Genomic DNA, 13939 nt, shown 5'->3' with positions numbered 1-13939 from the left:
AACCCCAAATAAATCTTGCTATTCGCAGATGAACTGCTGCTGTGTCTCACTAATACAGTGATGGCGAACCCATGAGGTCCTCTTGATCATCCAACACTTTTAGGGGTACTATGGATTCCGCATTAATTGCATAGCAGATGGGGGCGTGGAGAGAATGGCCAAAACGTTTTGAGTCTCGCAAATGGAATTCAAGAACCTGGAAACTGAGGTTACCACTAATAGAGACAGATTCCTAGAGAGGAACAAAGGCAGGGTTGTAGAAGAGTTCAGGGCACATGTGAATAGGTCGGGTATGCTACCCTTAAATCATGGTAATTGCTTCTCTCTTTAAATGATTACCTTGCCTAAAATACTATACATGTGTGTTGCAGAGCACCCCATTTGAAGCCTCCTTTTCTAGATCGTTACAATACTGCAACAGCTACTCTGGAACAAAGGCACCCCGAGAGTAGCCCTACGGACCTCATGTAGCTCCTGTTACTATGGGGGAATTATCTTGGCAGACATCGGAGCATACTATTAGGGGAAACAACTACAAGTCATTAATGACTGGGGATTCTCCACCTGCAGTGACCCGACGACTTGAAGAGGGCACAGATGGCGTTGGCCACGTATGTTCACTATATTTACGGCAGCAAAGAAAGAAAAAAGTCTGCCAATGCTGGCAAAAGCAGCCTTGAAAACGTGGATTGACGCCATAGAGTGATGGGCAGGCAGGGGAAGGAAGAACTTTGTTAATTTTCATGTTTAAAAAAGTAAGAGCTGGTAGGTGTTGAAAGCCTGGGAGATGCCCTTCATTGTTGTGGGTGGAGGCTGGGAGGTGGGGGACTTCAAATTCTTCGAAGCCTTACAACAAGATTACTATCTAACACCCTCCCAAAGAAATAAATATCTTCAACCAACGCGTGCACTTCGGGAGGAACATGCAACCTGAACAGCCAACCCCAACATACTCCTCTGGAAAACTGGGCATTGCAGGGAGAAATTAGATCTTTGTAAAAACTCTGTCGTACCATGAGAAATCATGGTCCCAACTGCCCTGAGCCCTGCAGGCCGGGTGGAATAAGGAGATTGGGGAGTTGGAAGATATAGATTAGGAGGCGGTCCTAATACACCCCAGGGAAGTAGCCATTAAAATCTGACAGAGGTTAGTACAATAATAAATACTGCATCAAATTTACGATGACCATACCAAACTATTCCGAATGGGGAGGTCATCAAATTCCAACTGCATACCATGCTAAAGAATAAAGGGCACGTTCCTGCATACTGTCTGGGTATGCCCCAAGGTCAGCTTGTTTCTGGAGGGATGTGATAATGTTGATATTCCGGGCAAACCTTTGGATTCTGCATGCTGGGATTTATGGTGGCCAAGAGAGTGTGGCTAGGTTGTTGGATCAGGCACAAGTACCGACTATAACAATATGGAAAGAAGGCGTGAATATGTGCCTGGAAGCTGAAGGAGTGGTGAGGTGGAATGTAGGGGGCGCCGAAGGAAGTTTGACGAGGTGTAGGGACCATGGAGACCCTACTTTAGTCTTAATTAATCACGGGAGGGCCTAGGAGACAGCAAAGTTCCTGACTAAAGCTAGGCCCCCAGGAGGGACGATGTGGGCAGAGGAGCAGGTGACCCAGCAGTCTAGCAATGGGGAAGGGGTTTTTGGGGGGGCTGAGGGTTAAATGTACGAATACAAATCACATTTTTATCCAGATCTACTATAATGCATGGTTCTGTGTCTTTAAAAATAATTAAAAAAAGAGTTATTAAAAAAGATTGGTCTTGTAAATGGCAGCTTGGCGTCCATGTACTTACAAGCTGCTGATGGACCTCATTTCTCTATAACTAGCAACCTGCTCGACAGGAACATTTTTCTCAGCAGTAGCTTCTTGGACTCTAAAGAGCGTTAAAAATGTTTTGCCCCACGATAGGTAACCGTCCCCTCTTCAAACAATTGTTTTCGTCAATTATTGGTGATTTAAAAGGAAACTGGCAGATTTTTTTGAGGATTAGAGGTAGGAGCTCTTCCGACTTGATCCTTTTCCAGTATGTCAGTAGCCATACTGTAACATTTAGTTTAAAAAAACGTTCTGGCGCACTATTGGAGTGTATGGTCAAACAGATATTTGTCATATCATATTATTGATAATTAATGTTTTAATTATCAATAATATGATTTATTATTTTTCGGTGTAAAATCATACATCTGGAACTCGGACAGTGAAAGTGGGATGGTTCCTCTTCTACCAGTATGGGTCTCAGGTAAAGTCTTAGGTAAGGGGGACTTGATTGAGAGAGGACTCCTATCCTTTGGAATAAAGCATGTGATGAGACTAATGTACGTAATATTGTTGCCAACTTGAATTATTAGCCATAACCTGAAAATACTCCCATCCTTGCAGATTCATAATTGGTAAGAAAAGTGAAACTAAGAGAAAGATAGAATCAGAAACGCGGACTTCCATCAGCATTCCTAAACCTGGCCTGGAAGGAGAGATTGGTAAGATTGTATTTATGAAAGTCGATTCATTACTGATCCAAATTAATATTTTTGTCATGTTCACTGACTTGACATAGATCTTTGTGACATATTGGAATACGCCCCCCCCTCCGACCACATACCTACACTACGACGAAATATAAACGTTAAATTCTGACTGCCCCCACACTACTGATGATCCTAGTCAAACAGAAAACATACCCTGGTCTGTGATAGGCGTCACAAAACTTCACCCCGAAGGTAACCTAGGGGGCTATGAGATCATGCCAATGTAAATACAGCACTATGGTAAACCTGTGCTAATAAGACATCTCTGTAAGAACAATAGCTTATCAGGCTTGTTCCTGACAACTTCCTGTAAAATGCTTTGTGCTCATCTCATTGCTTTTAAATAGCTCTCTGTCATGGGGCCTACTTTACTTGTTTCTGCTTAATCATTTCTTTTGTGTATTGTCTCTCGTATACAGGAGTGTGGAATGCGTCAGATTTCTTCCCCTAATAACTTTTGATGTAGGTAACATTGCGCAATGAGCTGTATTACTTTTGAGTATAAATGGCATTTAAGCCTGTTATGTCAAACCCTCACTCCTGAAGTAAACACAGTTGTATATCTCTTCTGTTATTCCCCCTTCCCCATACCTCTAGTTGGCGTGTTCCTTCATTTGAACCTAGAGTTTGCCTTAGAATGTTCGGATCGTGAGGTTCTACTCTGTCAATGACGGTGGAGAGAGAAGCCGCAAAATAAAGACCTCTATATTTAATATTATAGCGCAGTGTCATCTTTATAACAGGCTCAAACTATTTTTTTCACTCCTGGCACATAGGTTGCATAGATTGTTCCTCACACCTAACATTTTTGCACAAGCAATACAATGTTTAATTTTAGGATACGGGTAAATGGGTTTTCTCACGTTTGCTGTGGACTCATTAATATTAGGGTGACCACCTTGCATCGAGGCACATTCTGGGCAGGACTGTAAAAAAATTCAGGACAAAGGGTCAAAATTCAGTACAAAAATTCAGGACAAAGGGTCAAAATTCAGGACAAAAATTCAAGAACAAACGTCAGTTTTACACACACACCCAAGGGAGGCCATACCCCATTGCGTTATCAGAGCATTTATTTACTCTTTTTTTAACATAGTACTGTTTATTCACTATGGTCTTTTTGTGATTGCCTCCTGTTATGCTACATTCAGGTGGCACATTACGTCCTTGTTCAGTAGTAAATTAATACCCTTCAGCACTGTATCAAGGCCGTCACCCCTACCAAAATCTACCAAATATTTCTTGGAGAGAAAGGAACAGCAAACTTTTGATTATGTCTAAACATTTTAAAACCCATGGCAGCAGTTTGTGAAACATTAAGGTTAGTAACCTTTTTCTAGTTTAAACAGGTTGAACAAAAACATCTGACTCACCTCAACCTCCAATGGACTTTCAACCTAAAAAGAATTAATGAGACAGAGCAGATGGTGTGAGTGACAGTCTCACACCTAATGTCAGGATGTGAGATACCCACAACTTGTCTGTGGTCTCACAGCACTATAGTGTATGTCTGGGACTCTACATTTATCTCAGAACTGGGAGCCCAAACTACCAATCAAAGATATTAACCCCTTCGCTGCCAGGCCTTTTCCCCCTCCTGTGCCGAGCCTTTTTTTGGCTATTTGGAGCAGTTCACGCTTAGGCCCTCATAACCTTTCGTTCACATAAGCTACCCACGCCAAATTTGCGTCCTTTTTTCCCAACATCCTAGGGATTCTAGAGGTACCCAGACTTTGTGGGTTCCCCACAAGGAGGCCAAGAAATTAGCCAAAATACAGTGAAAATTTCATTTTTTTCAAACAAATGGGAAAAAAGGGCTGCAGAAGAAGACTTGTGTTTTTTTTCCCTGAAAAGGGCATCAACAAAAGGTTTGCGGTGCTAAAATCACCAGCGTTCAGGAACAGGCAGACTTGAATCAGAAAACCCAATTTTTCAACAAAGTTTTGGCATTTTACTGGGACATACGCCATTTTTACGATTTTTTGTGCTTTCAGCCTCCTTCCAGTCAGTGACAGAAATGGGCATGAAACCAACGCTGGATCCCAGAAACCGCAACATTTCTGAAAAGTAGACAAAATTCTGAATTCAGCAAGGGGTAATTTGTGTAGATCCTACAAGGGTTTCCTACAGAAAATAACAACTGAAAAAGAAAAATATTGAAATTGAGGTGAAAAAAAACATAAATTTTTCTCTACGTTTTACTCTGTAACTTTTTCCTGCAATGTCAGATTTTCGAAAGCAATATACTGTTACGTCTGCTGGACTCTTCTGGTTGTGGGGATATATAGGGCTTGTAGGTTCGTCAAGAACTCAAGGTACCCAGAGCCAATAATTGACCTGCACCCTGCAGTGGGTTTTCATTCTATGCCGGGTATACAGCAATTCATTTGCTGAAATATAAAGAGTAAAAAATAGCTATCAAGAAAACCTTTGTATTTCCAAAATGGGCACAAGATAAGGTGTTGAGAAGCAGTGGTTATTTGCACATCTCTGAATTCCGGGATGCCCATACTAGCATGTGAATTACAGGGCATTTCTCAAATAGACGTCTTTTTTACACACTGTCTTACATTTGGAAGGGAAAAATGTAGAGAAAGACAAGGGGCAATAACATTTGTTTTGCTATTCTATGTTCCCCCAAGTCTCCCGATAAAAATGATACCTCACTTGTGTGGGTAGGCCTAGCGCCCGCGACAGGATATGCCCCAAAACACAACGTGGACATATCACAGAAAACAGCTGTTTTTTAGCAAAGGGCCTACCTGTAGATTTTGGCCTCTAGCTCAGCCGGCACCTAGGGATACCTACCAAACCTGTGCATTTCTGAAAACTAGAGACCTAGGGGAATCCAAGATGGGGTGACTTGTGTGGCTCGGACCAGGTTCTGTTACCCAGAATCCTTTGCAAACCTCAAAATTTGGCTAAAAAAAACACATGTTCCTCACATTTCTGTGGCAGAAAGTTCTGGAATCTGAGAGCAGACACAAATTTCCTTCCACCCAGCGTTCCCTTAAGTCTCCAGATAAAAATGATACCTCACTTGTGTGGGTAGGCCTAGCGCCCGTGACAGGAAACGCCCCAAAGCGCAACGTGGACACATCCAATTTTTTGAAAGAAAACAGAGGTGTTTTTTGCAAAGTGCCTACCTGTAGATTTTGGCCTGTAGCTCAGCCGCCACCTAGGGAAACCTACCAAACCTGTGCATTTCTGAAAACTAGAGACCTAGGGGGAATCCAAGATGGGGTGACTTGTGTGGCTCGGACCAGGTTCTGTTACCCAGAATCCTTTGCAAACCTCAAGATTTGGCAAAAAAAACACATGTTCCTCACATTTCTGTGGCAGAAAGTTCTGGAATCTGAGAGGAGCCACAAATTTCCTTCCACCCAGCGTTCCCCCAAGTCTCCCGATAAAAATGATACCTCACTTGTGTGGGTAGGCCTAGCGGCCGCGACAGGAGACACCCCACAACACAACGTGGACACATCACATTTTTTCACTGAAAACAGTGCCTACCTGTAGATTTTGGCCTCTAGCTCAGCCGGCACCTAGGGAAACCTACCAAACCTGTGCATTTTTGAAAACTAGAGACCTAGGGGAATCCAAGATGGGGTGATTTGCGGGGCTCTGACCAGGTTCTGTTACCCAGAATCCTTTGCAAACCTCAAAGTTTGGCTAAAAAAACGCATTTTCCACACATTTCGGTGACAGAAAGTTCTGGAATCTGAGTGGAGCCACAAATTTCCTTCCACCCAGCGTTCCCCCAAGTCTTCCGATAAAAATTATACCTCACTTGTGTGGGTGGGCCAGGTGCCTGCAACAGAATAAGGCCCAAAACTTGTAGAGATAGAGGGGATAGCACAGCGAGTTTATAAGGACATATTCTTTTATACATCTTTAGACTGACTCTGCTTTGGGGACCCACATAAGTGAGGTGTCATTTTACTTGGGCGACTGAGGAGAACACTGGGGAGTAGGAATTTTGTGCTGGAGTGGTGATCCTACGAAGAAAAGTCAGGAAAATATGCTTTTTTAAGCAAAATTTGAGGTTTACAGAGGAGTCTGGGTAAGAAAATGTTGGGGGATCCACGCAAGCCACACCTCCCTGGACTCCTTGGGGTGTCTAGGTTTAAAAAATGTCTGGGTTTGGTAGGTTTCCCTAGATGAAGGCCGCACACAGGACCAAAAACATAGGTGCCCTTTCCCCCCCAAACACAGGTAGTTTTGTAATCTATCGTTGTGATGTGTCCACATACGTCCGTGATGTGCCAAACACTAAAATTTTGAAAAGAAACACACTTAGGTTATGTGATAAAGACCCCTCACCCACCAACCAAGTTGGTGGCATGCTTCATCATCGGGGTCCCACCTGAGGCACCTAGCGTGTCACAGGTGTGCTGCGACGCCTGATTACAGCGGAGCAGGTTTTGTCATTTTTACCACACATACTGGTTGGATTTGGCACGAGGGTGAGTGATGGTTCAGTGGATCAAATTTTACTAACAAGAGCTTTCACAAAAATGAAATGCACTGTTAATAACTGAAAGGCAAAAAACTGAACCAATGACTCACAGCTCGTGAGCTGTAAAGCCGCGACAAGGCACCAACCGCTTTACAGTCCATTAACACAACTTTCATACATGACACACACAAGACCATTCACACCGCCAGCCACGGGCCCAGCACATTACAACACTCACATCGACAGACAGCGCCACTCAAGGGCCCATCACTTACATACGCCCACATGCCTGATACAACAATCACACCTGCTGATGGGAGTGTGTGGACTGGTGTTTGGCTGGCAGTGTGTTGCAGTAGCCAACAGCAAGTCAATATGTACACTCTCAGCCAAGCCCCACTCCACACACATTGGCATCATTTTTTTTTTTTTTTTAAACAGAGGAACCCCTAACTAAGTAGAAAGAATAACAAAACTACAAACACAAAAGCTCTAACTAAGAACATGACAGAAATGCTAACCATGAAACTAAACACATGAAAAAACAAAACAGACATGAGTTTACACTCATGGTTGTTCCCAGAAATTCTTCTGGGTGTGGTAATTCTTAAAACAACCACCGACACACAGCCCAGGCTTTGAAGGACAATCTGGGCAGTACATTCGAGTCTCCCTCCGGATACCTCTTCGAAAACACACTCTACATTTCTTAGCTGGAAATTCTTTTTTGGGTGTGGGAGGAATGTGCTCAGCAAAGTGGCGATCTTTCAATCTAGCCACATCCTCCACTACTGCTTCTCTAGTAATTCTGGCCTGTTCCACCACAATAAGGCTCCCTATCACTGACTCCTGAAATTTCACAAATGTCATCTTTGACTCTGGAGACCTATCCTTAAACACAATAAAAGCATTGAAGGTTGCTAAGTGGAAGAGGTGAAGTGCTAACTTCTTATACCAAACGTAAGACTTACGAATAGCAGTATAAGGTTCCAACCTCTGGTCAACTCTATCTTCACCTCCCATGTGCTTATTATAATCTAAAATGCACACAGGTTTGTGCACTTCAGCAACCTGGCCCCAAACAGTCACGGGGGAAGTACTCTCATCATGGATGGTACTTAGCATGTAGACATCCCTCTTGTCTGAAAATTTCAAAGCTAGCAGCTCCTCGTTCCGCAAGGCACTGCACTGTCCCCTCAAGTTTTTTACAGACAAGCTCCCTTGGATAGCCTTTCCGGTTAGAACGGATTGTGCCACAACCAACTGTGTCCACTCTAAACAATTCCTTGAACAACTGCACACCAGTGTAGAAGTTATCTACATACAAATGGTGACCTTTGTTTAACATTCGTCTACCAAGATCCCACACAATTTTCTCAGTAACTCCAAAAGTGGGAGGACAACCAGGGGGGTCAATATTGGAATCCCTACCAGTGTACACACGGAAACTATACACATATCCTGTCCTACTTTCAGACAGCATATATAATTTAATTCCATATCGTGCCCTTTTGCTAGGAATGTACTGCCTAAAAACCAAACGACCCTTGAAGAGGACCAAAGACTCGTCCACACTTAACTCTTTGCCTTGAACATAGACCTCCGAAAACCGATCTACAAAATGATCAAGGACAGGCCTAATCTTAAAAAGACGGTCAGAATCTGGGTGATCTCGTGGCAAGGCTAATGCATTGTCAACAAAATGCAGCATCCTAAGAAGAAGCAAAACCGATTACGACTCATGGTCGCAGGAAATATAGCTGTTGCCATCAAGGGACTAGTAGACCAATAAGAAGACAGTGACGGCTTCCTTATCAACCCCATCAAAAAAGTGAAACCCAAACACTTTTTTATCTCCTCCAAATTTGTGGGAATCCACTGGGCAGCTCTAGAGTGTGGCCTAAGTCTAGCAGCGTTGTCCCTCAAATGCTGCTCCGCATACAAATTAGTCTGCTCAACAATCTCTTCCAAAAACATATCATCCATGAATAACTCAAAGAAATTGATAGGCGAAAAGTTCTCTGTATTGGCGTTACACCCCGGGAGACCAGTAAAGGCAGGCAACTCTGGTTGCTCCATGTTTGGGGCAACCCAGACATCAGGTCTTATAACGGGAAACCTTTCAGCCCCAGGTTGCTGCACTATTGGCACATCAATGTCCTCCTCTTAAACAGGCCCTTCATCTGCACTGAGTGTGGCTTCATCATCAGAAGATTCCCCTCCAACAGAAACATCACTACCAGAATCTCTGACCTCCTCCTCTGCCTCAGATGCAGAGTCTGTCTCATAGTCATGATCAGACTGTGACTCAAAAAGCATACCAACCACCTGCTGAGCGGTCATCCTGTGGCTAGCCATGATCTCTCCTGCTAAAATTAACTGGACAAATTCACCACCAACAACCAGCACTGTGTAAGACAAGTAACAAAGTGTAGCTTTGTTAGTAAGAGTTATAAACTCAAAAACTATATCGCTCACTTGCCTGAAAAAGCTTGATTCACCAGCAACTACACAGCAATCACCAATGATATCCCACTAAAAAGAAAGAAAGAAAGGCAAATTAGAAATAAGACAAAACAAATATCATTGTGCACAAACCTAAGGACAATTTCACACACAATCCTGCATTTAGTACACCCCCTACAAATATGTCATTCATGCATGGCAACAATACTCCTTTGGAGTAAATTGTTTTTACTTACCTAAAACATGCAACTGTGCAAACTGCAGGTCAGCCACCGCCAAAACCGCAAGGAGCCACAGCAAATAAAGCAAAAGCTTTGAACTAGAACAAAAAGGAGGATTTTTTTTTAAATCACAAATGCAAAGACTTCTTCAGTTGACAAACACCCCACCATCAAACATTTAGAAATTGGTGCCTAAGTGGATTCTGCCATAGGGGCAGATGGGCCTAATAAATAAATAGGCCTGTCTGTCCCAAGGAAGCCAGAAAACACCATTAGTAGTGTGTCCCCATGGAGAGCGACCCTTGCCAAAGGGGACAGCCCTCAAACAAAAAAAACAAAAAAAAACACACAACACTATCCCTGGTGCCTAAGTGGCTTCTGCCCCCCTTGGGGGCAGGTGGGCCTAAGAAAATAGGCCCATCTGCCCCCAGGGGGTGCAGAAATGGCCAACAGGTCAATGCCCCCCTAGGGGGGTCGCCCTGTGACCAAGGGGACGCCCCCCCACAAAAATAAACAAATAAAAAAAATCCCTGGCATTCTAGTGGTTTCTGCCCCCCTTGGGGACAGATCATCCTAAAAATAATAGGCTGATCTGTCTACAAGGGGTGCAGAAATGGCCTGGGTACATGTGCCCCCAAAGTGGGGGGCGACCCTTGCCCATGCCCCCCCCATCCACTAACACACACACACACACACTATCCCTGGTGTCTAAGTGGCTTCTGCCCCCCTTGGGGGCAGGTGAGCCTATGAAAATAGGCCCATCTGCCCCCAGGGGGGTGCAGCAATGGCCAACAGGTCAGTCCCCCCCTTGGGGGGGCGCCCCGTGACCAAGGCCCCCCCCCCAACAAAAATAAACAATTTTTTAAAAATCCCTGGCGTTCTAGTGGTTTCTGCCCCCCTTGGGGGCACATCAGCCTAAAAATAAAAGGCTGATCTGTCTCCAAGGGGTGCAGAAATGGCCTGGGTACATGTGCCCCCAAAGTGGGGGGCGACCCTTGCCCATGCCCCCCCCCATCCACTAACACACACACACACACACACACTATCATTAGTAGTGTGTCCCCATGGAGAGCGACCCTTGCCAAAGGGGACAGCCCTCAAACAAAAAAAACAAAAAAAAAACACACAACACTATCCCTGGTGCCTAAGTGGCTTCTGCCCCCCTTGGGGGCAGGTGGGCCTAAGAAAATAGGCCCATCTGCCCCCAGGGGGTGCAGAAATGTCCAACAGGTCAATGCCCCCCTTGGGGGGGCGCCCCGTGACCAAGGGGACGCCCCCCCACAAAAATAACAAATAAAAAAAATCCCTGGCGTTCTAGTGGTTTCTGCCCCCATTGGGGGCACATCAGCCTAAAAATAAAAGGCTGATCTGTCTCCAAGGGGTGCAGAAATGGCCTGGGTACATGTGCCCCCAAAGTGGGGGGCGACCCATGCCCAAGCCCCCCCCCCCATCCATTAACACACACACACACACACACACACACACACACACACACACACACACACACACACACTATCCCTGGTGTCTAAGTGGCTTCTGCCCCCCTTGGGGGCAGGTGGGCCTAAAAAAATAGGCTCATCTGCCCCCAGGGGGTGCATAAATGGCCAACAGGTCAATGCCCCCCTTGGGGGGGCGCCCCGTGAACAAGGGGACGCCCCCCCCCACAATAATAAACAAATTTAAAAAATCCCTGGCGTTCTAGTGGTTTCTGCCCCCCTTGGGGGCAGATCAGCCTAAAAATAATAGGCTGATCTGTCTCCAAGGGGTGCAGAAATGGCCTGGGTACATGTGCCCCCAAAGTGGGGGGCGACCCTTGCCCAAGCCCCCCCCCCCCACTAACACACACACACACACTATCCCTGGTGTCTAAGTGGCTTCTGCCCCCTTGGGGGCAGGTGGGCCTAAAAAAATAGGCCTATCTGCCCCGAGGGGGGGCAGAAATGGCCAACAGGTCAATGCCCCCCCCCCCAAAAATAAACACATAAAAAAAAAATCCCTGGCGTTCTAGTGGTTTCTGCCCCCCTTGGGGGCAGATCTGCCTAAAAAGTAGGCCAATCTGCCCCCAAGGGGGGCAGAAATGGCCCTCAATAATGACCCCCACAAGGGGAGCGACCCTTGCCCAAGGGGCCGCTCCCCACAAGTCAAAATGATTGCCCAAACAAAACAAAAAAAAATCCCTGGTGTCTAGTGGGCATTCCTGCTGCCCGATCGCAATGCGATCGGGCAGCAGGAATGCTCAAAGAGACACCGGGGGAAAGGAAAAGCCTATCCTTTCCCCCGGTGCCTCTTTGGCCCAAACCCCCCACCCACCGGGAAGAGGAACTCACCTCTTCTCTGAACGCCGCACAGGAAGCAAATGGCTTCCTGTGTGGCGATATCCCCATAATGAAGTCATCGCGCGCTGACCTCATTATGGGGGGGTGGGGTGGTCGGGGGTGGAAGGGGAAGGTCTTCCCCTGCCATCCCTGACTTTGGGTGGTGGGGGGAAGCACACAGAGGGAGCGAGAGCGCTCCCTCTGGGCTGTGTGCCGAGGATGTAGTGGTTACGTCCTCGGCACAGCAGCACTGTGCCGAAGGACGTAACCACTACGTCCTCGGCACAGAAGGGGTTAAAAGAGGAGGATGAAATTGAGATCAAATGGGAGACCCATGGCAACTGATGCAAAGGGTTGTTGCTAAGAACTGGATAAATGAGGAAGAGAAGAAGAAGGTGGGACAATTCCTAAAATCAGACAAGATGGGTTCACCAAGACTATCGGAAGGTATTGCGTCCCTTGGGAGTTGTCTCTCCAGACAGGAGCGAAACAGAAGAGGCACTGTCAAGTAGTTGAACAAGCAGCACCTACCCACCCTTCTGGTGCAATGGTCTGCAGGGTGAAGAGTGAGCAGGGGCCAGACCCCTTACAATGTTGTGCAAGGCAATTGTCCGCTCTGTCCATGTCTTAAAAGGTTTTTTCAATTGATAAAAAGCCAAACCAGTGATCTGGGTTATCCTTCAGTGTCAAGTACACATTGAATCTTCAAAATATTTGGGATGTCAAAATTGCACAAACAAAATGTAAGAACATGGTAAAGTTTTCCCCTTTGTATACAATCAGACCTCAGATTGAACTGGGAACCAGTTACCTTTCGATACCTAGTGATTAATATCTACCATTTTCCCACTGATTTGCAAGATGGAAATCTTGGCAGAGTGCCATGGTCTCTCCAAGCCCAGTTTGCTTTTTGGTCTTCTCCTCTGCTTTCTGTAGCGGGCCACGTGGCACTAGTGAAGATGGTGTGCTACCCCGATGATAGTATTATTTTGCAAACCTTTCACCTGCTCATCCTTCATTCCTTCTTCAGAAACGCCACACATCTGATTTGGTTGCTGGAGCACCGTTGGTTAATTCTTTCCACTCTAAAGCTACCAGTGACTGCTAGTGGATTAGGCCTGCTTAATTTAGAACGCTATTATTTAGCTGCATAGGTCCAGTGGGTGGCTCGCTGGCTCGTCTGCCCGCCCCCTGCATGAAATGGGATTTATCTGTAAAGACTTTGAAGGAGGGCTTACTGCACTGCTCATTGTTTCCTACTGACCATTCTCCGGAACACCATCGAGGGTTATCATGCACAGCTTTCTCTTGCCTTGCTAGAACCTATTAACTCACTGACACAAAGAAACCCTGTGCTCCTGCACTACCTTTGCTAGGCCTTCCCACTCGAACAACTCTGTCAGTGAGGGATTTGTTTCTGGACGGCAAGCTACTAAATTTCCAAACCCTTGTGGCAGACTACCATCTTCACCCTGGTCAACTCTTTACTTACAGCCACCTTAAACAATCATTAAATGCCCTATTTAATTTCTGCCACCTAGTACTAACCCTACATGAGGTGTGTCAGAAGCTCTACACCATAGGGACTGGCGGCAAAATGATAGGATGGGTCTACAGACCTTTCCTGCAACATGGAAGACCATTTCAGGTCTTCTGATCATACTACCTGGTGATTGATGTGGCCAAACTTCTGCAAAATACAGACTGGACTAATATACTGAACTTTCCCCACAAAGTATCCCATGGCTGTCACCTTTAAGTGCATTCATAGAGCTTCCTTGGAATGCATTCTGCCCATTGCTTGCCATTGGCTTTGTGGTTTGTAACTCACACTTTGTTGCTTTCAGTTTGCTGGCTTTACTTGTTTGAGGCTATCCAGCTTGATTTCGTCCCTTCCCCAAACCTTATTTACAGTATCTTTCCGACTCCTCC

General features: G+C 45.6%; 1 protein-coding gene across 3 annotated transcripts in view; it reads left to right on the top strand.

The window, feature by feature from the left end:
* ASCC1 (activating signal cointegrator 1 complex subunit 1) overlaps positions 1 to 13939 on the top strand; it is a 725998-nt gene that overhangs the window by 244361 nt on the left and 467698 nt on the right. For all 3 annotated transcript variants that reach the window (XM_069240384.1, XM_069240385.1, XM_069240386.1), the window contains one exon: positions 2401 to 2498. In XM_069240384.1, the coding sequence (XP_069096485.1) occupies positions 2401 to 2498 (98 nt within the window). The remainder of the gene's footprint in view (positions 1 to 2400; positions 2499 to 13939) is intronic.

This window comes from Pleurodeles waltl, chromosome 6 (genome assembly GCF_031143425.1).
Source record: "Pleurodeles waltl isolate 20211129_DDA chromosome 6, aPleWal1.hap1.20221129, whole genome shotgun sequence".
Taxonomy (NCBI): domain Eukaryota; kingdom Metazoa; phylum Chordata; class Amphibia; order Caudata; family Salamandridae; genus Pleurodeles; species Pleurodeles waltl.
The sequence above is the reverse complement of the archived record's forward strand: the minus strand, read 5'-3'. Positions and strand labels throughout refer to the sequence as shown.